We start from the raw sequence: 23,091 nt of genomic DNA on the forward strand, positions 1-23,091 counted from the left end.
TTTTATATAAAATATTATTTATTTTATGACATAATAGCAGTAGTTAAATCGACAATATTTAAATTAAAAACCATCAATATTAATATATATATTTTTTAGTTATTTTATAACCTCAATTTAAAAAATATTTTTAACCAAACACATTAAATTATTTTTTATTTAACTTTAATTTTTAAAAATATTTTTTATAAAACAGTTTTTTATAAACCACGATTACAGTAGCCACCACAATAATAAATAGACACAAGAGCGGAGCTCTACCAACTGAGCTGTATCCCCCGAGCCAAGTGGAGCATGCATGAAGGAGTCAGATGCTTCTTCTATTCATGTTTTCTTAAGCCACGTGCCGCTGTCGGCAAAATATTATTTTGACTTCTAGGGTCCTATCGTTTGGTTATTGGTCCTCCTAGAGTCGAGGGGTTTTTTTAAACTGATATCAAGAAGAGGAGGGAAGGACTGTAAGTGATAGCTGGAATTGATTTCTTGTTCAGTTTACTAATCAGCTATCGCACTCTTTAATCCCTCGATTACTTTTCTAACTTCCTTTTTTTTTATTCCAAGGTTAGGTAAAACACGAATGGTTTATGTTCTTCCATCTCAGAAGCAATTAAATTGAATCCTTTTTCTCAGAGGGAATAAAGCTGGACATGTCAAATCCTTTCCCAGTAGTGGTTGAAGAAATTCAACTTGTCAGCAATGTATCGTTGCTTTACTGTATCAATTAATCGAAAGTTGTTGTAGATTAGATCCGCACCACGAACACATGCTCTGATGTTGTGGTCCTCTGTTTCTAACTCCCTTTAGTGCCCTTGTCTAGACTAGACCTCCAATAATGCAGCCGAGCTGCCCTTTTCTTTCTGCAGTCAAACACGATGATGATATCAACAGCTTTTAGGGTCCAATTTACAAACGTTTTGGCCAGTTGATTTGTTAATTTAATAAAGCTGATGCCATAGTCATATTCATTCAGAGGCCGACATGGTTAAAGCCAGGATGCCGTGTCCATGTTATGGCTCATCTGATTCAGCTGCCCAAATGGCTTGAATAAAGTAAATTATGATAGGATCTGATAAGGAAATATAGTAATGGTTATGGTTTCCATCTTTTGATCCATTTATATGCATTTCATAGGTTTGACAGATACAGAGGATGGATGAGATTTGCGACTTTTATTAACACTTCAACACAGATGGCTCCTACTTGGATTCAATAAAGCATGACGGGATGGATTTGCTTAGATTTCACCATCTGTTGGAAAGTAAAGTGAAAGAATGAAGCTCCAATTTATCCTCCTTGTTTATTTGCTGATAAAAAGGGATATAGGGTCTTGACATCCAATCCAGCCATGTAAATGGACAGTACTATATCCCTAAAGTCAAACACGATTTTAGAGAAAATTCAGCTGCAAAGCATAAAACAAGAGAGATGGGAAAGTTCTGGATTTCAAATTATATTATTCTAGAAAAGAGAAAAAACCAGTAATTCTCTGTTCGGTGGTTGCGTTTGAGATTTCGCAAGTTCAAGGCTCGTGGTGATGATCATCAATGTAACCTCGACAGACCACGTCAGTGTTCAACTTCAAGTCCTAGCAATTGTTGTCTTTGTCGGGCACCAAAACGGTGGTTGTTTTGTTTAGCTTAAAATCTGTCCTCTGTTTTCTTCATGCGATCTTGAATCTGTTTGACAGAGGTGATTGGTAGAGGTGGGTTCTCACTCGGATAGCAATTCAACTTCCAAATGCCTATAAACAGTGTTATGCATTAACGAGTCTTGTCACTGAAAGATTATATACTAAAGGCTAATCAACGGGATGATACTCTCTGCTAATAGTGCTCTATGTTTGAATCTACCACCACCATCAAAAGAAGATAACGACAGACAAATTGTAATAAAAACTTAATTTTCTGTACTTCTTGTTGATTTCTGTGGACAATATTTTTTTTTCTTTTATCTTCTAAATATCCCATTACATATTCCCTATCCATGCTTACATAGCACAGGAACGAAGTGAATACCTAACAGTTTTTATTTCAGTTCTTTTAAACTTTGATGGAATCATCCCTTTTTTCCCCTCCTCTTTCTGTCCTTTTCTTCTCTCTTTTTTTTTTTTCAATTGAGAGGAGTCCTGTTATGTAACAGAAGAGTTCTCAAAGAAATAAGTTGCTATGCGTGCAAAATGCATGAGCAGAAATCATGAAGACTCACGTCTCCATTGTTGAAGAAACCGTGAAGAGGAGGCACACTAGTGGGCGCCATGTGAGTGGTCCTGCTTTTGGAAGATGAATAGTAATACTCACAAAATGCCGTGGTGGGAATGACTATCTACTCATCCTCACTATCTCTTATTCTATAGTCTATACCAGGTATGTTTGATTACTGTAGAAACAAAAATTTAATTAAATTGCGTCATGTGTTTTTATTTTATTTTAGTTTTACATATAAAATAAAATTGAAATAAATGACTGTAAAGGTAAATGAATTTTTATATATTTTTTATACACTGAAAAATTGATACATAGAATGAAATATTTAAGATATATTATTGTAAATACAAGATCCCATAAATAAAAATCAACCAATAAAAAAATATCTTTTTCAAAATAAATTCTTCAAGTAAAGAAGTTCTCTTAAAAGTTCCCGAACTTCTTTCATCTACACTTCAAATCTATAAAAAATAAAACTTTGTTGGATCAAGCCTAAATATCCCATATGAGTTCTTCAAGAGCACTTTGAAAACAAATTAAAAGTAGTTTTTAAATCATCAAATCACCAAATCTTGCTCCGCAATATACGTTTTAATTTGTATTCTTGCAAACCATAAATCTTGGCTTAATTTCACAAATAAATTAAGTCACCACATATCAAATTCAATAAAAGAATAAGATGATTGTTTATTCTTTTGCAAGAATAGTTTAAATAGAGATTATACCTAATTATATATTTAATAAAATCAAATATTTATATACACTGTTTATTTTCAGGTGCTCCAATTTGTTTCTACAATTAGTTTTCAGTAATTAAATAGATATTATGTCACTGATTAATAACACAAGTATCTCCCACTTCATCTATAAATATATGCCAATATTTTGAGTAGTGGGCAACAAAAGATGGAGTGCCTAAAAGCTAAGGAAGGGGAGAGCCATAACCAGCTCCCACTTCCTGAGGAGCCACACATAGGCACCACCTTCCTTAGAACTTGTTTTAATGGACTCAATGCTTTATCAGGTCTCGCCCCTTCGTCCTCTCTTCCTCTCTTTGCTGTAACTAAACCATTTTAAAGATTTACAGGAAACTTTCCTATATATATTAGTAGCGTTTTACTTGTGTTTTCCATGTTACATTCATCTATTCTGTTTTAAGGAATTCAAAAAACAATCATTTTCTGAGTCATATATAGTAATTCTAGGATTTGTAGAAGTACTCAGGACAGTGCTTAATACTCAATGGTGAGCTGGAGGATGACTAAGAATGATACAATTAATTACTGTCCTGTTTTGCAGGTGTTGGGATACTCTCAATTCCCTATGCACTTTCTCAAGGAGGATGGCTGAGCTTAATACTGCTTTTTGTAGTAGCAGTTCTATGTTGGTATACAGGATTACTTCTAAGACGCTGTATGGATTCGGACCCACTCATCAGAAGTTACCCTGATATAGGAGAGAAAGCTTTCGGATGCAAAGGAAGAGCTCTAGTATCCGTCTTCATGTATCTTGAGCTATACTTGGTGGCAGTTGAGTTTCTGATACTAGAAGGTGACAATCTATACAAATTGTTTCCAAACGCAGGTTTCAAACTTGCCGGGCTATATATTGGAGGTAAAACGGGCTTTGTTCTGCTCACTGCCCTTGTCATCTTGCCAACAACATGGTTAAAGAGTCTAGGCATGCTGGCATATGTTTCTGCTGGTGGAGTTTCGGCTTCTGTTATTTTGGTTGGTTGTGTTTGGTGGGTTGGTGCAGTTGATGGTGTCGGGTTCCATGAAGATGGTGTGCTTTTGAATTGGGGAGGATTACCTACTACTTTAAGCTTATTCACTTTCTGTTACTGTGGTCACGCAGTTTTCCCTACGTTGTGCAATTCCATGAAAGACAGAAGCCAATTCTCCAAGGTAGCAACCTATGTGGAAACTGGTTCTTCTCATATTTGGCTTTATGATAATGCAGCTATGCTAGCGATATCTTTTCAGTCCAAATTTGTAAGGAGTGTTGTGTGATTCTGACCTCTCTTCTGTATTCTGTCCTTTGCAGGTCTTACTCATCTGCTTCGTTACAAGCACCATCACTTATGGATCAATGGCAGTTTTAGGCTACCTCATGTATGGAGAATATTTGAAGTCTCAAGTGACCTTAAACCTACCAATCAGAAAAATGGGTTCAAAACTGGCAATATATACCACTCTAGTCAATCCCCTGACGAAGTATGCGGTTATTACTGCTCCAATCGCTACTGCTATTGAGGAAACTTTTGTTTTCCGCGACAGCAGATATCTCAGTATCCTCGTCAGAACAGTGATTGTGATCAGCACCGTGGTTGTGGCACTAACAATTCCCTTTTTTGGATACGTGATGGCTTTTATAGGTGCATTTTTGAGCGTCACTGTCTCCATGTTGTTACCCTGCTTGTGCTACCTCAGGATTGACAAATCTGCTCGAAGTTTTGGGTTAGAGTTGGTGTTCATTGTGGGAATACTGATAATCGGGTCTTTTGTGGGTATAATAGGTACATATACTTCAATCAAGCAAATCGTAAAACATCTCTGAAACTAAAAGATGGTGCAATTAAGCTTACTGACAATAAGATCGACAGCAGTAACGCTGTCATTTTGCAAAAGCAGCTTGAGGGTTGAAATCTCTAGCAGAGTAAAGAACAATATGTAGATCTTGTATGTTAAAATTGAGATTAACTAGATGTAATATTGCATGAAGATAAAGACTAAATAACTTGATTGTAGTAGTCTAAGCAAACTAAATATAAATTACAGGTTGGTTTTACCAATTTATCTAAAAATGTTTTAGCACGATCATATTGCACAGTTACTTTATTAGCTTAAAGATTAAAACTATAGTTTTATGGAAAAAGCATACATAAATGATATCTTAATCAAAGAAATGCATATTATATTGTTTTCAAGAATTGTATCCTTTATTCTTAAAATTTCAGTGCTCAATCACTTTATATAAATGGATTGATTGCAATTACCCTTCTAGAATTCTAACAACATCACTCTAATTAGTTGCTTGGACAACATCCACAAACTAAAAAAAAATATCTCAAAGATTTTTCTATAAAATACTTAAACTTTAGCTCTAGAATAACTAAAGTGCAAATAGAGCAAAAAAGCTAGGAAAAGCAAGGGAGACTAAGCTTGTTTGTTTTTGTAGCATGCTATGCTTTTCAAAAAATTTAAAATTTTTTTTGTGTTTTTTAATTTGCTAATATCAAAATTAAATTTTTTTAAAATAAAAAAATAATATTTAATGCATTTTCAGTCGAAAAATACTTTAAAAAGCAATCACTACCACGATAACAAATACTGCTATTAAAAAAAAAAATACTAGTTTTTTTATCTTAAAACCTAAACATTTTTTCTTTAAAAATAAACAGTTGAAAGAGAGAGGTTTCTTTTTAGACTATTTATTTATGGATTGACTAAATAAAAAAAACCGGTAAAAATAACTCTTTATTAATCAAAAAATTAATTTACATTAAATCAAAGTCCAAAACCAAAGGCATGAAAAGTTTTAAACGTAAGCAGAGAAAGTTTTCAGTCCCACTTCATCTAAGACATTTCTCCTCTAAAAGTTTTGGTGATTCACGGGTCAATTTTTAATTTCACATTATATAAATTATAAAAAAAACTTATTTTTTTTAATGTTTTAATGTGGACTAGAGAGTTGTATTTCACAAAATATGTCAATCAATTATTCTCTTAAATAAAATTTTGATTAACCCATAATTATTTTTTTAATTATGCTATGTTTTATGTTAAGGTTACTTTTTGTTAGACAATAATTTTTAATGAAATTTGAACTTTAGAAACAAATGAAATCCACTTTTAATTTATTCTTAAATATGTTGATTAATAATGTTTTTAAAGCTAATTTCTAACACAATGACAATACAATGCTGCCTTTATATATAAGGTCCAATCATATTTTTCTCTTCAAGGTACGTGTCGGATTTCTGTGAAACTGCATTTTCTTTTCATTTCTCAAGAGCTGGTAAAAAAAGAAAAGAAATTCTGGCACCGGCAGAAATAATGTCAATCTTCTTGTTCATTTTCCCAACAGCTAAGAACAAAAATTTCAAACATCGGCCATTAAGACACTATATATTTACTATCTTCAATTCTTCAAACAAAACAAACCAGCCAAATGGCATAGATTCTCCTTACATTAACATCATCTAAAATCGTCATCCTTAGTCCTCGATGCTCATGAACGAGGCAATTAATAGAGATGATTCACACAACTAGCCGAGATACTAGTTGAAATGGCAGATAGTTGTAAACTAAAAAATAGACGAAACTCAAATTCCTACCACCTCCTCCTTGAACCTCGCACTCCAACTGTTTGAAACAATTTCCCAACCAGACATTGCCCTCTTTAACTCCCATGTCTGGCGGCTATTCACGGTCCACTGCCCCTCTCAATGCCATTTCTCTTTTCATCAGAGCTTTAAATTATAATCTCTTGCCGGATGACTACTCTTTCCCATCTTTACTTAAAACATGTGCGATCGCTAAAGCCTTATGACAAGGTAAACGATTGCTATCAAACTTGGGCTAAATGAGAATACTTCTGCCTGCCCTACACTTATAAATATGTACACTGGGTGTAATGATTTGGATGGAGCTCAGCGAGTGTTTGATAAGATATTAGAACCGTGTGTTGTTATACCAGGCTATGCTAGAAGTAGCAGGCCTAATGAGGCATTGTCTTTGTTTCGACAATTGCAAGCGAGGGGACTTAAGACTAATGATGTTACCATGCTTAGTGTTTTATCGTCGTGTGTATTTGGGTGCGTTAGACTCAGGGTGGTGGATTCATGAATATGTTAAGAAGAATGGATCGGATAAATATGTGTAGGTGATATTGCAATTATAGATATGTATGCCAAATGTGGAAGCTTGGTTAATGCCATTTCTGTCTTTTGAGAGCATGAGTGTAAGAGATACACAGGCTTGGTCTGCGATGATTGTGGCATAATGAACACATGGGCAGGTGCAAAAGGCGATATCTATGTTCAGGGAAATGATGAAGGCAAAAGTGCAGCCTGATGAGTGATGTGTATGTAATTATTCCTGGGATCAAGCATTATCGGTGTATGGTGGATTTATAAGGTTGAGCTGGACGCTTTGACGAAGCTTGTAAGTTCATAGATGAGTTGCCGATCAAGCCCACGCCTATGCTGTGGCGAACTTGTAGCCATGGCAATCTAGAATTGGCAAAGCAAGCGATGGAGCGCATTTTTTAATTTGATGATTCTCATGGTGGAGATTATGTGATTTTATCAAACTTGTGTGCAAGAGCTGGCAAATGGGAAGATGGGGATACTAAAGAAATTTGATGGTTGATAAAGGTGCAGCAAATGTTCCTGGGTGCAGCTCCATAGAGGCAGGCAATGTAGTGCATGAGTTCTTCTCTGGAGATGGTTTTCATTCCGTTTCTACAGCTTTACTTCTCTAGTCGTTCATCCTAACATGGAAGACGAAGAGAAAGAAATCATTCTTTGATATCATAGCGAGAAATTGGCCATTGCTTTTGAACTCCTCAACACCCCCCCGGTACAACATTCCGCGTGGTGAAGAATCTTCGAGTTTGTGGGGATTGCCATTCTGCCGCAAAACTTATATCATCAATCTTTGATAGGAGGAATAATTCTTAGAGATATCGAACGATTTCATCATTTCAAAGACGGGAAATGCTCTTGTGGGGATTACTGGTAGTAGAGTCTGTGTAACTGAAATTCCTCTTGTATGATTGAGACATTTGCACCGTTCCTGTCTTTCAACAACTATTTCTACCCACTATCATTAGAAGGCTTCGGAGTTGGTGCTGTAATTGCTCCTAAAAACTCTTCGTTCAACTTATGTAAGTTCTTGAATCTTTCATCGCTTGTAATGAATCAAGAGTAGCAGGTTTGGTTCCAATTGGCAATTTTTGTAATTTCTCGTCAGGGTCGAAATTGGTGTATATTCTGAAACATTGATGTACAGCAGCAGGCAATTGATCAATACATCATTAATTTCTAGTCTAAAATTTATTTTCTTCAACAATCATTAAAAGAAAGAGGTAGTGCTACAATTTTCTTCTCACACTCGTAAAATGCGGTGGAGCATGAGAGCTGTGAATCCCATTTTTTCTCGATTACATAATTTCTTGTACTCCGAGTTTTTCAAAGCAATTCGGTTGTCCGAATGGGACCATATCGATGTTCATAATGAGCAATTATAGAAGGACGGACAAGGAATCGTATCCATAGAATAAAATGTTGTCCCATAATTTTGAAGTATCTATGTGTGTACAGGATGACTTTCCCAGTGAAAGCAGCTACACCATGTGAAGCTAAGATACAAAATTGGAATTCCCTTGCTAACCAAACCGCCGGCCAGACAACATTGAAAGATGTCAGTGCCACGCCAAGTTAACTAACACTTTGACTTGCACGCTGTGCCTACTTCCATTTCCATTTTTCTCATGAATAAGGGTTTGTTTTTTTTTTTTTTGAATTTATCATTTTATCATTACATAAATCACAGGTTTATCGTGTTATTCTAGATTGATTTAAGTTGTTTTTTTGTTATTTTTTTAATTAATTTTTTTTATTTCATCTTTCAACATTAGATTAATTGAAAATTAGATTTATAATTTATTTTTATTTGATTTCTATTAAGTTATTCCGATCTCATTATACTTGTTGCAAGTTTGACAGGTTAACCTGAGTTAAGCAAACTTTTTTCAATCTGTTATATGTGGAATTACCTTGGTCTCATGAATTTAATTTTATTTCTCGATTTGAACCTTCAACATTAGATATGTTGGAAATGAAGTTTTGTGATTTTTTTTATTTGCTTTTTATGAGGTTATCGTGGTTTCATTATTCAGGTCGCAGGTTTAACATGTTAGTTCGGGTTAACATGGGTTGTTTTTTTTGCCCCATTTTTTTATTTGCTTAACCTGGGTTAAGCAAACTTTTTTATTGATTTTTTTTTCTATTTCATCCTCCAATATTGGGTTGGTTAAAAATTAGGTTTTCTAATTTATTTATTTGTTTTCTATGGGGTTATCTCGATCTCATGACCTGAGTTATATCTTTGGTAGGTTAACCCGGATTGACTCGTGTAATTTTTTTTATCATTTTTTAATTTAATATTTTTTTTATTGCTTCTTTTAATATTAAATTGATTAAAAATTAGTCTTCATAATTTATTTTGATTTTTTTATAAGGTTATCACAGTCCCATGACTTGGGTTATATATTTAATATGTTAACCTAAATCAATCCAATATATCGCAATCTTAAATTTTGAAAAAAATATTATTTAATATATCATCGTATTAAAATTTTAAAAAGATATTATTTGTATACATCATATTTTACATTTATTATTAAATTTTTGTATTAAAAAACATGTAAGCAACACTAAGAATTTTTTTTTACAATATTATAAAAAGAATAGTTCCAACCACCAGCAAAGAGCAAAGAGCAAAGAGGTGGACAATTATCTAGTACTCTTGGGTTAGATTTCGTGGCACCAAGACCAAGCGCTCCCACTTAAATCTTAATAAGACCACGAACTCATAAAATCTGCAGTCTGAACAGCCGATCATACACATACAATAATGGAAGTATTAAAAGTTGTAGCCATCAAAAATTAAACATTCACACCACAAATTGAAAATGAACGTGGCCGCATGGTGAATAAAAACAAAAGATCAATCATACTTGGGATGAATTTAAGAATAGATTTCCCTTTCACAAATAATGAGATGCAAATGATCAGTTCATAGAATATAGGTTATATTAGGCGGAGAGCCGACGTCCATGTAAACTTAACAGGGAAATGTTCACACGTGATTGACAAGGATGGAAAGTATATCCTGTGTAGTAGATACTAGATACTGTGAAATCAGAATACCAAGCTTTCCTGATTGGCCTATAAATACAGTTCATAGCATCCTAGTGTTGCACAATCATATCACATTTTAGAAGGCTTGAAACCCATTTCACCACCAAGGTAAAAGAGAAGATGAAAGCCAATAGGACTGCAACTTTGATCAAGCTTTTGGTACTCTTGTGCCTATCAGTCCTTTGTGTTTCAAAGGATTTTGATTTCTTCTACTTTGTTCAGCAGGTAAATTAGTCTAGTCTTTGATATATGAAAGATTCTACACTAATCCTGGCTTCACAACTGATCAACAACGTTGAGTTTCTTATGAACTCCCTGTCTCTCTGTTTTTTTTTCCTCTTCGTTAATGGCTCCTGTTGTGATGCAGTGGCCTGGATCATACTGTGACACAAAGCAAAGTTGTTGCTACCCAACTACTGGGAAACCTGCAGCTGATTTTGGCATTCATGGGCTTTGGCCTAATTACCAGGATGGGAACTACCCACAAAACTGCGATTCCAAAAACCCCTTCAATCCAGATAAGGTACTTTGCACTCCATAATTTAGAGTTTTGCCTTTGAAATCATCTTCAAAATGGGTTGTCATAAGATCCCTGTACTTCTATTAATCTCTGCAAATCAGGACTGGTTCTTTTCTTGATCGAGATTTTCCCTCTTTTCATTCCTAACCAATATATGCTGTTGTGACAGATAATACGAATTTTATAGGAAAGGATGAGTCCTGAGAATTTTAATTCATTGGCTGAAATCTTGTTTCTTCTAAATAATATATACTAATAGGTAACGCAGAAAAGATGAAGATTTTATATTGAATAAGTAGGCTTTATTGATCCACTCTGGTTTTGTGATAATCGACAGGTTAGAACAATGATCATTGATCTTTAGTAACCGTGAGTCTCTTGTGGGTTCAATGTCTTGGCTATTATTCCGCACACGATACAGACACTACATGCACTAAAAACCATTTTCATGAACATGTTTTGTTTAAAAGCAAAAAAGAACCCCACCTTTTCTTCCTTTCCCCGTTACTTATTTAGACTGTTAGATGCTTATTTTTGCAAGTCTGTTTCATGGAAATAAGTTTCCTTCGATATTTACTATATGCCTCTGGCGAATTAAGAAAACTGCTACTCCCATCTCTTGGCTTTCATTTAGACTTGGAGACCTCCTGCTACTGTCCATGGCGTAGCCCATCAATACAGCTCAGAATTGGCTTAATAATGATAGGGGTATTTGTGGTATCGTAAGTAAACACACCTTTTTAGTTTCACTTTGTTCAGTTATGTCGCCGGTCGGTAGGTTAGGGGTAACAATTTCACCTCGCTCGTCGGGTATATGGTATTATCCTTTATCCGGTTTAACTGAGAGTCAGATAAAATCCAATCTAGTTTGACTAGAGTCGAATGTGAAGGGACATCTAACTCATCACCTTACTTGGCCCCACTTAATTTCTTAACTTTTTATTTTATTTTATTTTATAAAATTGTAATCTTATTTTCCAGTATAATATATGATTTTTTTTTATCTTATTACTCACGAAGGGTTTTTATGGTTTTATTTCACAGATCCGAAGTTTGAACTCTATTTTGTGATTTTATAATTCATGAATGAAAATATAATTTATTTTTAAGCTTAAAAATTATTTTTAAAAAAAATTGATTAAAAAAAAGTCAGTAAGGGTTGGTTATGATCTTAGAAGAAAAAAATATTAAAAAAAGTTTGCCATTAATTTTTTTTATTTATCTATATGGAAACATTTTACAAAAAAATTTAATTTAATTTTTTTTCCATTTTATTTTAGAAATCCAAAAGGATGTTAAAAATCATTGTTAATTTTTTATTTATTTTATGATGGATTTGAAAATATCTTTTTACAATTTTTATTTATTTATTCATAAAGACTTTCATGAAAAACTAAAGTGAGAAATCATGGCAATGAAAAAAAATACACTTCTATTCTATCAGGTGTGTTTCATCAATAAATTCATAGTTTTTTCCATAGAGGATTACTAGACTATTTTTATTTATTTATTTACAAGACCCAAATGATTATTCTAGTATTTGATAATTAGTTTGTGATAAAAAATAATAATTATTTTTTACTTTTTAAACTAAAAGATTCTGGTTGAGATAAAAAAAAATAGAAAAGATAAAGAAATCCAGATGTATATAAATAAAAATATCATTTTTCAATAATTGTTTTTCAATTTTTAATCCTTTTTTAATTAAAATCAATAAAAATTATCACATGTTCCTCCATATCTTAAAAGTCAAAATAAAAATTAAAAAATGTATTGACTATAGAGGGAGGAACCTCTTATGATCAAGAGACCAAACCATACTACTCAGTTGCTTAAATCGAAACCACGAGGATATCTTTATAATAATGAAATGATACTACTGGGACGGGTAATGTCACAAATTAAACCACTCAAAATTCTCATCATAAATCCAGCCCACAAAATGACAAGAACATTAAAGGCACACATATACCCTGTTTGTCTGATATGCTTTTCTTTGAATGATCAAGACCTCTCGGTGAGAGGACATTGATGCTAATCATTTAGTTTCAGTTGAATTCTTTCTTTCTTTCTTTGTATGCCCTTTATCTTTTGGCCATGGTACAGGTTGCCGACCTCAGGAGCAGTATGCAAAAGAATTGGCCAACACTCGCTTGCCCAAGCGGCAATGGAGTAAGCTTTTGGACACATGAATGGGAAAAGCATGGGACATGCTCCGAGTCTGTTCTTGACCAACATGGATACTTCCAAGCAGCCCTCAGTTTGCAAAAGCAGGCTAACCTCCTTCAGGCTCTAGCAAGTGCAGGTAAATCTTCATTTTCACATTCACCGGCCCCTTTTAGAGTTGTACCTTGACTATTTCTTTTTTTCTTTTGATCTTCAGTACTATGGTAGCTAATGGTTGGAGGGTAAAAATGTTACAGGAATAAACCCAGATGGAGGATCATACAGCATGAGCAATATTAAAAGAGCTATACAAGAGGCTGTAGGATTTACTCCATGGATAGAGTGCAATACTGATGCATCAGGGAACAGTCAACTTTATCAAATTTACCTGTGCGTGGATACTACTGGGAAAAATCTCATCGAATGTCCAGTGTTTCCCAAAGGCAAATGTGGCTCAGAGATTGAGTTTCCTTCTTTTTAGACCCTCGATTTAGACTGAATTGATATGTGTCCTTTCGTCTTATTCACTGATAGTTCATTTTATCACAGTCGTCGTCTCAGTGACCGCTGTATTTGTTTTCCTAGCGAGTTAAAGCTAATGTCAATGTGGGTTTTTCTTTTTCTCAAGAAAAAAGAGTATAAAGTCTTTCTTTCAGTCATTCAAGGGTTTGGCGCATTATTGGCAATGGCTTTAATTTTAGTAACTACAAACAAGTCATGGGTGTAATGAGAAATAAGTTAGGTATTAATGTATTAGTTAGATTAATTTTCCAACATTAACAAATAACCACGTAAATATTTTTTACTGTTAAGAAAAAAAACCCACCGACGTCCCATAACACCAGCTAAATTTTACCGACGGGTTAATTTGTGAAAGAAAAACAAAGGGTAAAGCCCACCAACAGCAATCTGCCCTCCTTCCTTGCTAGGATACCACCGATCGGTATTACGGTAACTTTTGGTTTTTAATTAACTGTAAGGAAAAAACTGTTTTTATTTAACTGTAAAGAAAAAAATGTTTTATTACTTAAATAGTTTTTGCCTTTTACATAAAAGGAATCCAAGGATTTTTTTTTTTCTGTTAGCTTAAGTGTATGTTTTAGTCGAGAGAACAAAATAAATAAGTGGACATTTTAAGCGTTGACCATATAAGTGGCAAAGGCCCCCCCTCCTACCCTGTGCAGTGAACCAATAAAATACTATAATTATCATTGAAAATGCAGAAAACAAGATACAAAGATAAAAATATGTGCTTTCAGAAAAGTTTCACAACAAACACGCACTGGCATCTATGACCATGAAAAAACTTTATGTAAATTTTCATAATTCAATTTTGGTTTTCCCCGAAATTTCTCATTTTTTTCAAAATAAATAAAATAAAACATAAAGAAATAATTCAGATTAATCAAGCATGCATAATTATTCAGAACGACAGTTAGATGGATAATTTGAAGTTCTATTGAAGAAACATTGGAAAATAAATTGAGAATGCGACAAAGACTGCACAAGTTGAAGGTTTGAGGACCAACAGGAAAAAGATTGTAAAGTTTGAAAGTTAATTTGACCAAAATTAAAAGCATTAATAAGTTTAAGGACATAATTGAACTTTGATTGGTTTAATTAATACAATCGGGAGCTTAATTGAAGAAATATCAAAGTTCAAGAATCAATTCAAGTCAAAATTGCAAGGAATAAAAGTCCAGGAACCGAAATAAATAGTCATTGAGGCTCTAAAGGGTTTAATTGACTTTATGATGGTAAATTTAAAAGAATTGAGAGTTTGAAGAGTCAATTGATTGAAGAAATTTGAAACTAAAAACTATTTTGCAAGGAATGCAGAAATTCAAGAGTCCAATTGCATAATTTCAGGGGTGAAATTGAAATAATTATCAAAGATAAGAACAGTTTTGGGCTTAATTGTAAGGTTTCAGAATCTCAAGGGGCAAACTGAAAAATAACTTTAATTTAACCTAAATCCCCCTAGCGGACGACTCGTCGTCTGATTTTAACCAAAGAACCCGAACGACATGTCATTCGACCACGGTTCACTTTCTTCTTCCTGTTAAACCATAAAGAACTGCCGAGAAGCCATTAAAATGGCCTTGGTTCAACCCAACTTTCCAGCCAAAATGCACCAGATCTTTCCCAAATCATAGCCCAAATCACCACCTTCAAATCTCTTAGTTTGGTTCTTCGCCCCCATGATGCTCCTCTGATGCGAAGATAACCCATCTCCAACAGTCCAACAATGGCAGGACTGTTGGTGTCCTTTTTTCATCAAACGCGGAATATATTTGAGTTGTAGTTGTCTCCAGTCAAAGTGTCTCGTTGGAGAGGAAAAAGAGGAAAATCAAAAGAAGATCAGATGATTGGATTTTTGTTTGGATATGATTCTTTTAGTCCCTTATAAAACCGAGTGGAATCAGCTTCAAACGGAGGAGAGGGACCTCTGTTGAACCCCTAAGCGTTCCCTGAGATTTGTTTTTCTTCCAAAAGGATTCCCTGGAAACCAAATCACAGCTTCCAAGAAAAAAACAAAAACAAAAAGAAACAAAATCAGAACCAACACTCTCTCATTCTTGGTCTCTCATCACTATCACCATCGGGGAAATCGAACAATTACTTTGTAGCTGTGACAGGCCGGTGTGAGTAGGAATCGAACAATCATTTTGCTGCTGTGAGAGGAGACGCCTTTGGGTGAGAGACATTAAAGGTTCTGCTGGGTCATTTGCATGATTTTGGTTATTAACCGTCAGGTTCAAGGGTGTGAAGTTCAGGCTGTAAAAAAAAAGAAAGTTTGAACACTACTCTCATCTCCTTGCATGGATCATCAATTTGCAAACTGCCATTTCCTTAAGTTATCGAAAAAAAGAGACAAACTCGGGGCCTCGAGGGAAGGAGACCCATTGTTCAAAACCTGTAGTGCATGTATCTTCACCACCACCATAACATACATATTGCTCATCTCTCTTATCTAAAAAAAAACAGGGCATGTGGTCTATGCTGAGAACAAAGAAATACCCATTGGCAACATATGTATGTTAGGACTTTAATTTTTTTTTTGCAAGAGATGAAAAGTGCTCGTTCTTGGTTCGTGGCTTTTATCATTTTTAGGATTTTATCTTGTCCATTTTTTTTTAAGTTCTGCATGTGGCAAATTACTTTAAATAAAATCATTATGGTATATTTGGACATTGTTATCAAATAATTATTTTTTAAAAGTTCTGCATGTGGCAAATTACTTTAAATAAAATCATTGTGGTATATTTGGACATTTTTATCAAATAATTTACAATCAAATAATTATTAATTTATTTAATTAAATAAATAAATAAATATATATATATATATATATATATATATATATATATAGTTATTAAATAATTTACGTAGATATAGGCTTTCACATGAAAAAAAAATAAAAAACAATTTTTATGAATATAAATTATATATAATTATCTCACATTAAAAAAATTAAAAAATAATTTATATAAATATAGATTATAAAAAAAATATAAGACATGAAATATAATATAATTATTATATTTTCAGGTTTATTTATTTTAAAACCCGGTCAAAACCCTAGGTTTCCAAATTCTAGATCAATCTCAAAGAGCTTACATAAATATACGATCTTCTGGCATGACTTTTTAATTAATTAATTAATAGTTATAGATCGATATATATAATCACTCTAAATTATTTGTTTGTTTGCAATCGTTCGTTGTATATATGAAAAGACAATTTTCTTACATCTGATCTGATCGTAAAAAAATTGTCACTGACAGTCAAGAGATTGAAATATAATTCAATAAACCGTAGGTTATTGTGCAATCATGTCTTAAATACGTTGTTATAAACTAGAAGGTCAAAAGATAATTTTGTCTTTGGACAAAATCAAAACAAAAGATAATTTTTTTATTTGGGCCGAATTAAAAACGAAACCTTTCTTTCTTATTTTTTTCTTCACAAAGTTATTTATCAAGCATTAAACTTCTTAATTTTACTTTGATATTCAAACTTTTTGGTGTTATAATTCAATCCATAATTATAAGAAAATGCATCTCCTTTAAAATCGATAGCAAAGCACTCAAAGTACAAACAATAATATTAGAGCATCTCCAACGAAGCTACTAAATAGATAGCTAAAAATAAAAAAATAATATTTTGGCTTTTCTTTACTTGTAATTCATACTCCAAGAGAAAAGTCAAACAAAATGTTAAAATGTTTTTTATTTCTCACAAATGTTATTCTTACACATCTCTCAAAAGAGTCAAAACTAATAAAGTGGGGCCAAGAAAATAATAAGCCAATTAAATATAACCATGTGAAAAAAAAATAACATCAAAATCATTAAAAAAAGTAAAACACTTACTTATTCTACTCTAATATAATTGACTTTTCAAATGGTTTTTTTTCCATTGAAATATACATGATAAAAAAAACTATATTTATACTATTCAAAATACTATTTTATCAATTTACTTCTTTGAAATAGTATTTTCCATTGGAGATGCTCTTATGCCATGCTCGCACCAAGACTATGTATGAAAATCGCTTTGAATATCATTAAATTAACTGTAATTACACATCTTTGTTTGCTTTAAGTATACCTATCCATGTGTGCAAATAAGTTGTTTGCAAGCAAAGATAAGAGCTTTTAATGTCCTACAGCTGAAGGTGAAGAAATGGCTGTTCATCAGGTAGGTGGGCATGGCAGGAGACGTGGACGTCACTTCCATGGCTTCATTATTTATCCATCTCCATTGTGATTTTAATATTTCTTGGGTCTATCTTAGGAGTATGGACTGATTCTTGGATGGGTTTACACTAATCTGAAAGCAAATGCAATCTGGAATTATTAATGACGCCAGGAAGAGACAGAAGTTGGGCTGCTGCATTGGCTAAGCAGAAATTAATTTCTCCACCTAACATTAAGATAGCTTCAGATCTTCTCTCCTCCACTGGACCACCATCGGACGCTGTCCTGAGATCAGAAAAAGAAATAGTAGCATCCAAATTAAGCTGTATTAAATAAGACCACGTGTTGTAGACCGTTGGCGGGCCAAAATGCCTCCCTCCATCAACTTGTATAAGAGTTGGATTGAATTTTTCAACACCTTTAACTCGCCACCTATTTAATACGCAAAAAAAAAACAATTATTTAAAGCTAGTTTTACATATTATTTTTATTTTTTATGGAACCTAAGAAAAAACAAGGAATTATACGGGTAAATAGTTTGTCCATTAAAAAAAAACCCTACCACATCTAACTACACCACAGTACTCTCATTAACCCTCTAAATATACTTTGGAATTGAACTGGCAGATTCCAGTTTATTTAACTATATATATTTGCAAATGAGTGGTGGAGTCATGACTATATTTGTAAACGGCCGTGAGAAAATATAGAATGGTTAGATGGAATCGTTCCCTAAATAATTTTAGTTAACATGATTGATCCATTGCTGTTTTCTAACCAACTGTTTGATCTCCACGTAATTAATAATTAGTAGGTAATAAGCAATTAGCCTACATGATCTGACTGCATGTATATATTATATAATATTTTTAAACTTTCGATAGAAAAAGGCATCGAATCCTAAATAAAAGCGTTTTAGTAAGATAGATTTGTATGATAAGACTGGAGGCTTGACACGCGAGCATTACGTTGTTATCGTTCATGTTCATGTTCATGTACTTTCCTCAAAGAGACAGGAGACAAAAATAATAATAATAAAAAAAAAACATCTCTTGCCTAGCAATGCAATGTGTTAAAAATTGAAGTTCAAGCCTTCACGGAAACTCTTTCTCGTTAGTTATAGTTTCCTTGTAAGACTCCGCACTATAAAGTGCGAACCTTTTTTTAATATATGATAAAATTCATGCATATGGAGAATATATATGCACACATATGATTAATTTTTATTAAAAAAATTATTTAAATTCTTATGATATGTTTGGTTGGATGAGTGGATCATAAAATGTAATGGTTGGTTATATTATTTCTATATTTGATTATGTAATTTTTAGAATTGTAATGTAATTAATGGACAATTGCAATTGCAATTACTCATCACAATATATTATAAGTATTATATAGAAAAAACTATCTAATGAACCATTATATGGTTAGTATCTAAGAGTTATAATATATGCATCTAATCATATATTTCTTCATTATAATGACTAAACTATATTTTTATAGAAACACGATCTAGAAATACTTGCACATAAAGATCAATTTATTCATAAACATAAAAATATAAGGATTAAATTAAAAAAATTTTAGGATCTCCATTACATTACCAAGGTTTTGCAACTAAATTACTAAACAAAGGAAAGTAATAAATCATTTCCTTCCATTATATTATATATATTTTTATTATATTATACATTTTATTACATTACATTATACCATTCCAAACATGTCATCAAATTTATAAAATTAATCAAATATTTGAAATATAGAGGAATATAAATTAACTAAATCATAGAGTTTAAGTCTCACCATGATATATATATATATATATATATATATATATATATATATATATAATGCATGGATATATTTCTAGACATAATTTATGGATGGATGTCTTGCATATTTATATGTGAATTAAAAAATATATGTAGTAGAAAATCCATCAGGAATATTCTCTCTTATTAACTCTCTTGCTTGCAAAAGGCTAATTGTGGAGAGTCGAAATAATTAACGAAATAATTAACCACACAATTTAGGGGCTAAAACGGCATCAATAATTAATAAGAAAATAAATATGAACAGGCAAGCCAAATACACAGGACTGACGTGGGAAGAACGTTAAGCACGGGAAGACGTAATAAAAAAATAAAATAAAACTAAGAGCTGAATAAAGCATATTCTGACGTCTTTATCTCATATTCCGTAAACTGGCTATAAATATACATTTCCGGACTCAACCCCAAACTGCATTCTAATTCTAAAATCTATCTTTAAAACAAGAGTTCGTTAAGTAATCCAAGTCTAGAAGTTGTATTATTGAAGATGAAACTCAACTTTTCAATCTTAATCAAGCTTGCGATTATACAATACCTTTCAGTTCTTTGTGTTTCTGAGGATTTTGGTTTTTTCTACTTCGTTCAACAGGTTAGCTAATATATATATATATATATACGAGTACATTTTTGTTTCATTAATATATACTTTAGCCAGCCAGGTACTTAGATACATATTAATGATTATACGTTCCGAACGATTCTCTTAATCAGTTAATCTTCCTTCCTAGCTTTGAGATTTTTCTTATCTCTTTAACTAATTGCTGAATGCTGATTGATTATTATCTGTATGCATGTTCATGCAGTGGCCAGGATCATACTGTGACACAAAACATAGCTGTTGCTATCCAAGGACTGGAAAACCAGTTGCAGATTTCGGCATTCATGGACTTTGGCCTCAGAATGAAGATGGCTCGTACCCACAAAACTGTAACCGGGATAATGCTTTGGATGAAGACCAGGTACATACTCAAACTTGAAGCTCACAGTATATCTGTTACAAGAATCACTGGAGATAGAATACAGAAATTATTGCTTCATCCGAGGTAAATTAATTTCCCTGCTGGGGTTGAAATTAAGGAAGAGTAAACATGATGAGTCTATAAGATCCATCAACTGATCATGGCACGCATAAATATTATCACAAGAAACAACTGCCTATATATACCCTCACGCATCACCTTATATTACTTCATATCTCCTAGCCAGGCCCTGATCCAGTTCTTTCTTTCCAATTTTCATTGATCATCCACAGAGAAGATATCGACTTGATTAATTTCCAGACCGAAAACTTTAATTTGCATCTCTTGTACAAACTAATCTTAACATGTTCTCTGTCAGAAAAAAAGAGAGGCACTTATAATTAAGTTGTTATTTACTAATCTATATAATATTTGCTTTCGTTGTAATTCATAAAATAAAGTGTTTCTCCTGTATTTTCGGCTAAGCATGGGCAATTAATGTACTTGCTAATCCGACACTGGTCTTTGACGTCACTTTTCCATTAATTACTTAATCCCGAAGGGCAGGAACTTAGGAAAGACAACGTTTAACCTATTTTTTCTAATATTTGGGGACTTTGACCTGTACAAGTGGTGCCGTACCAAATTTTCTTTTGCTTGGGGGTTCTCCAAAAGCACAGATTAGAGCTACCTCACCTTGAAATCTGAAACTTTAGGAATGGGAAACAACCATACTTTTAGGTGATGGTTGGGTTATTGGAAAAAAAATAAAAAAATACCACGGTTTCATAGCTGGTCGCATAGAAGATAATTTGATATACTAACCATTTTGTGATATAATAACCAATGAACCACGTAAAAGAAAAGAAAAGGGAAAGGTATTTTGTATTGGAAACATCTTAAGCATTGAAAATTCTATCTGGTGGAAAGTTTAAGGAGAAAAGTTGACAATTAATTGAAGCCATTTTAATATAAATAATTACCATGGTTGTAAAAAAAGCTATATAGTTAATGTTTTTTTTTTTTTGTTGATATCTGTTTAGATCTCAGACTTGACAAGCAGTTTGCAAAAGGATTGGCCATCACTGTCCTGCCCCAGCAGCACTGGCTTCAGGTTTTGGTCACATGAATGGGAAAAGCACGGGACATGCGCTGAGTCAGAAGAAATTGACCAGCACGGTTACTTTGAAGCAGCTCTTAAGCTGAAGGAAAAGGCAAACCTTCTCCAAGCTCTTGATAATGCAGGTGCGTGTATATATATGGACTCTCAATTATTCACTATTCTTTTCCTAGTCTTGATCAAGGAAGCCATTAATTAGATATTGTTTCTAACAATAATGGGCTGCTCTACAAAATATGGTGCAGGAATTAAACCAGACGATGAATTTTATGACTTGGACAGCATAAAAGAAGCTATAAAAGATGCTACTGGATTTACTCCTGGCATAGAGTGCAATATCGATGCATCCAAAAATAGCCAGCTCTACCAGGTTTTCATGTGTGTAGACATTTCTGGGTCAGAATTCATAGAATGTCCGGTGCTACCAAAGAGAAGATGTGCATCTAAGGTTCAGTTTCCTAAGTTTTAGATGACTGCTGTTATCTTAGGGGAGAAAGATTCTGCAGTATTTGTGGGTTATCTGACCGTATTCCTTCCTTTATTGAGCCTCTGGCTATAAAATTGCATGAGCTTGGCTATGCATCCTGTAATAACATGTCTTCTGTAAGTCTTTGTTAATGCATTGATTTCCTTTATACCCTTGCAAAAAATAGTTTCATTCTGAAAGAAAAAGAAAGAAAGAAAGAAAAAGAAAATTCAGTTTCGTTTCTGATCAGGATCTGAAAAGGGGAAAACCCAGCTCATCTTTCACCTTCATGGGCCAAAAGCCCACTCTATAATCGGCAGTCAGTATCTGTATCCATCGGAAAAACATTCCGGAAGTCTAGAAGCTAAGATCCTCCTTGCTGATGCCCAATTGAAATTTCTAAAATCTACTCAATTCAATGCATTCATTAAATTGATGGATGGATATTCTAAGTTTTGTAGTTCGCTGTGTTTGTTTCATAAGAAGTCCCAACAAGCCTGGTTAACTGAAAGCCTAGTTTTCCATCCTCCTCTTTTCAATACAAGAGAAGAGAGCTTTGTTCTTATTTCCTTTCTCGTCCCCTCAGCTTTAGATCCGTGGCATTAGAAAAGGTAATCTCTCAACCACGAAACTCGTTATCGGTTTCATGAAATCAATCCCCAGTCAGTGTCGCGTCCCACCTGCGGGGTAGCATATATCATGAGATGACGTTAAAAAGGCCATGTCGATCACCCATCAAAACCAACAAGATAGCCATGGCCATCAAGTCCATTCTCTCTGTTGTTGTCTCTGTTTTTCTTTTTCCTTTTTTTAAATTGCAATCCAGGGTATCCCGCTTAATATCATCGACGTGTCAACATGAAAATAAATGAATAAATAAAAATGATAGGTTCTGAAAAGAGTAATGCTTAATTCACATAAAGAACACTTCTAAAGACCTCAAGCTTGCAATATAATATAAATAAAAGCTAAATTGATTTAAATACCAAGTGCAATGGTGAAATAAATAAAAATAAAAAAACACGGTAAAATGAACAACAGGCATCAACATTGTTTTATAAAAGTGGTGTTTTAGTTTTAGTTTAACTTGCTAATAAGAGTAAGGCTGACTTTTTATTTTTAGTTTAACGTGGATATCTGAGTCAGCTTGCGCTTACCTCGACTAATTTCACGGGCCTTGAAGTT

General features: G+C 33.3%; 3 protein-coding genes and 1 pseudogene across 3 annotated transcripts; all 4 read left to right on the forward strand.

The window, feature by feature from the left end:
• Positions 1–3,068: 3,068 nt before the first annotated feature.
• LOC7498172 (amino acid transporter AVT1I) lies at positions 3,069–5,010 on the forward strand. The gene is made up of 3 exons (XM_002311265.3): positions 3,069–3,228; positions 3,504–4,111; positions 4,251–5,010. Exons 1-3 carry the CDS (start codon positions 3,111–3,113, stop codon positions 4,761–4,763), a joined length of 1,239 nt encoding a protein of 412 aa, XP_002311301.1. The 5' UTR covers positions 3,069–3,110; the 3' UTR covers positions 4,764–5,010.
• Positions 5,011–5,734: 724 nt separating this feature from the next.
• Positions 5,735–8,264, forward strand: LOC112328440 (pentatricopeptide repeat-containing protein At2g02980, chloroplastic-like; annotated as a pseudogene).
• Positions 8,265–10,185: 1,921 nt separating this feature from the next.
• Positions 10,186–13,479, forward strand: LOC7460690 (ribonuclease 1). The gene is made up of 4 exons (XM_002311266.4): positions 10,186–10,359; positions 10,502–10,657; positions 12,761–12,959; positions 13,078–13,479. The coding sequence occupies exons 1-4, from the start codon at positions 10,255–10,257 to the stop codon at positions 13,299–13,301; spliced, it is 684 nt and encodes a 227-aa protein (XP_002311302.2). The 5' UTR covers positions 10,186–10,254; the 3' UTR covers positions 13,302–13,479.
• A 6,284-nt stretch (positions 13,480–19,763) lies between these two features.
• On the forward strand, positions 19,764–22,075 carry LOC7460691 (ribonuclease 3). The gene is made up of 4 exons (XM_002311267.4): positions 19,764–19,950; positions 20,165–20,320; positions 21,364–21,565; positions 21,686–22,075. The coding sequence occupies exons 1-4, from the start codon at positions 19,849–19,851 to the stop codon at positions 21,907–21,909; spliced, it is 684 nt and encodes a 227-aa protein (XP_002311303.1). The 5' UTR covers positions 19,764–19,848; the 3' UTR covers positions 21,910–22,075.
• The last annotated feature ends 1,016 nt before the right edge of the window (positions 22,076–23,091 follow it).

The sequence above is a fragment of the Populus trichocarpa genome, chromosome 8 (genome assembly GCF_000002775.5).
Source record: "Populus trichocarpa isolate Nisqually-1 chromosome 8, P.trichocarpa_v4.1, whole genome shotgun sequence".
Classification (NCBI taxonomy): Eukaryota; Viridiplantae; Streptophyta; class Magnoliopsida; order Malpighiales; family Salicaceae; genus Populus; species Populus trichocarpa.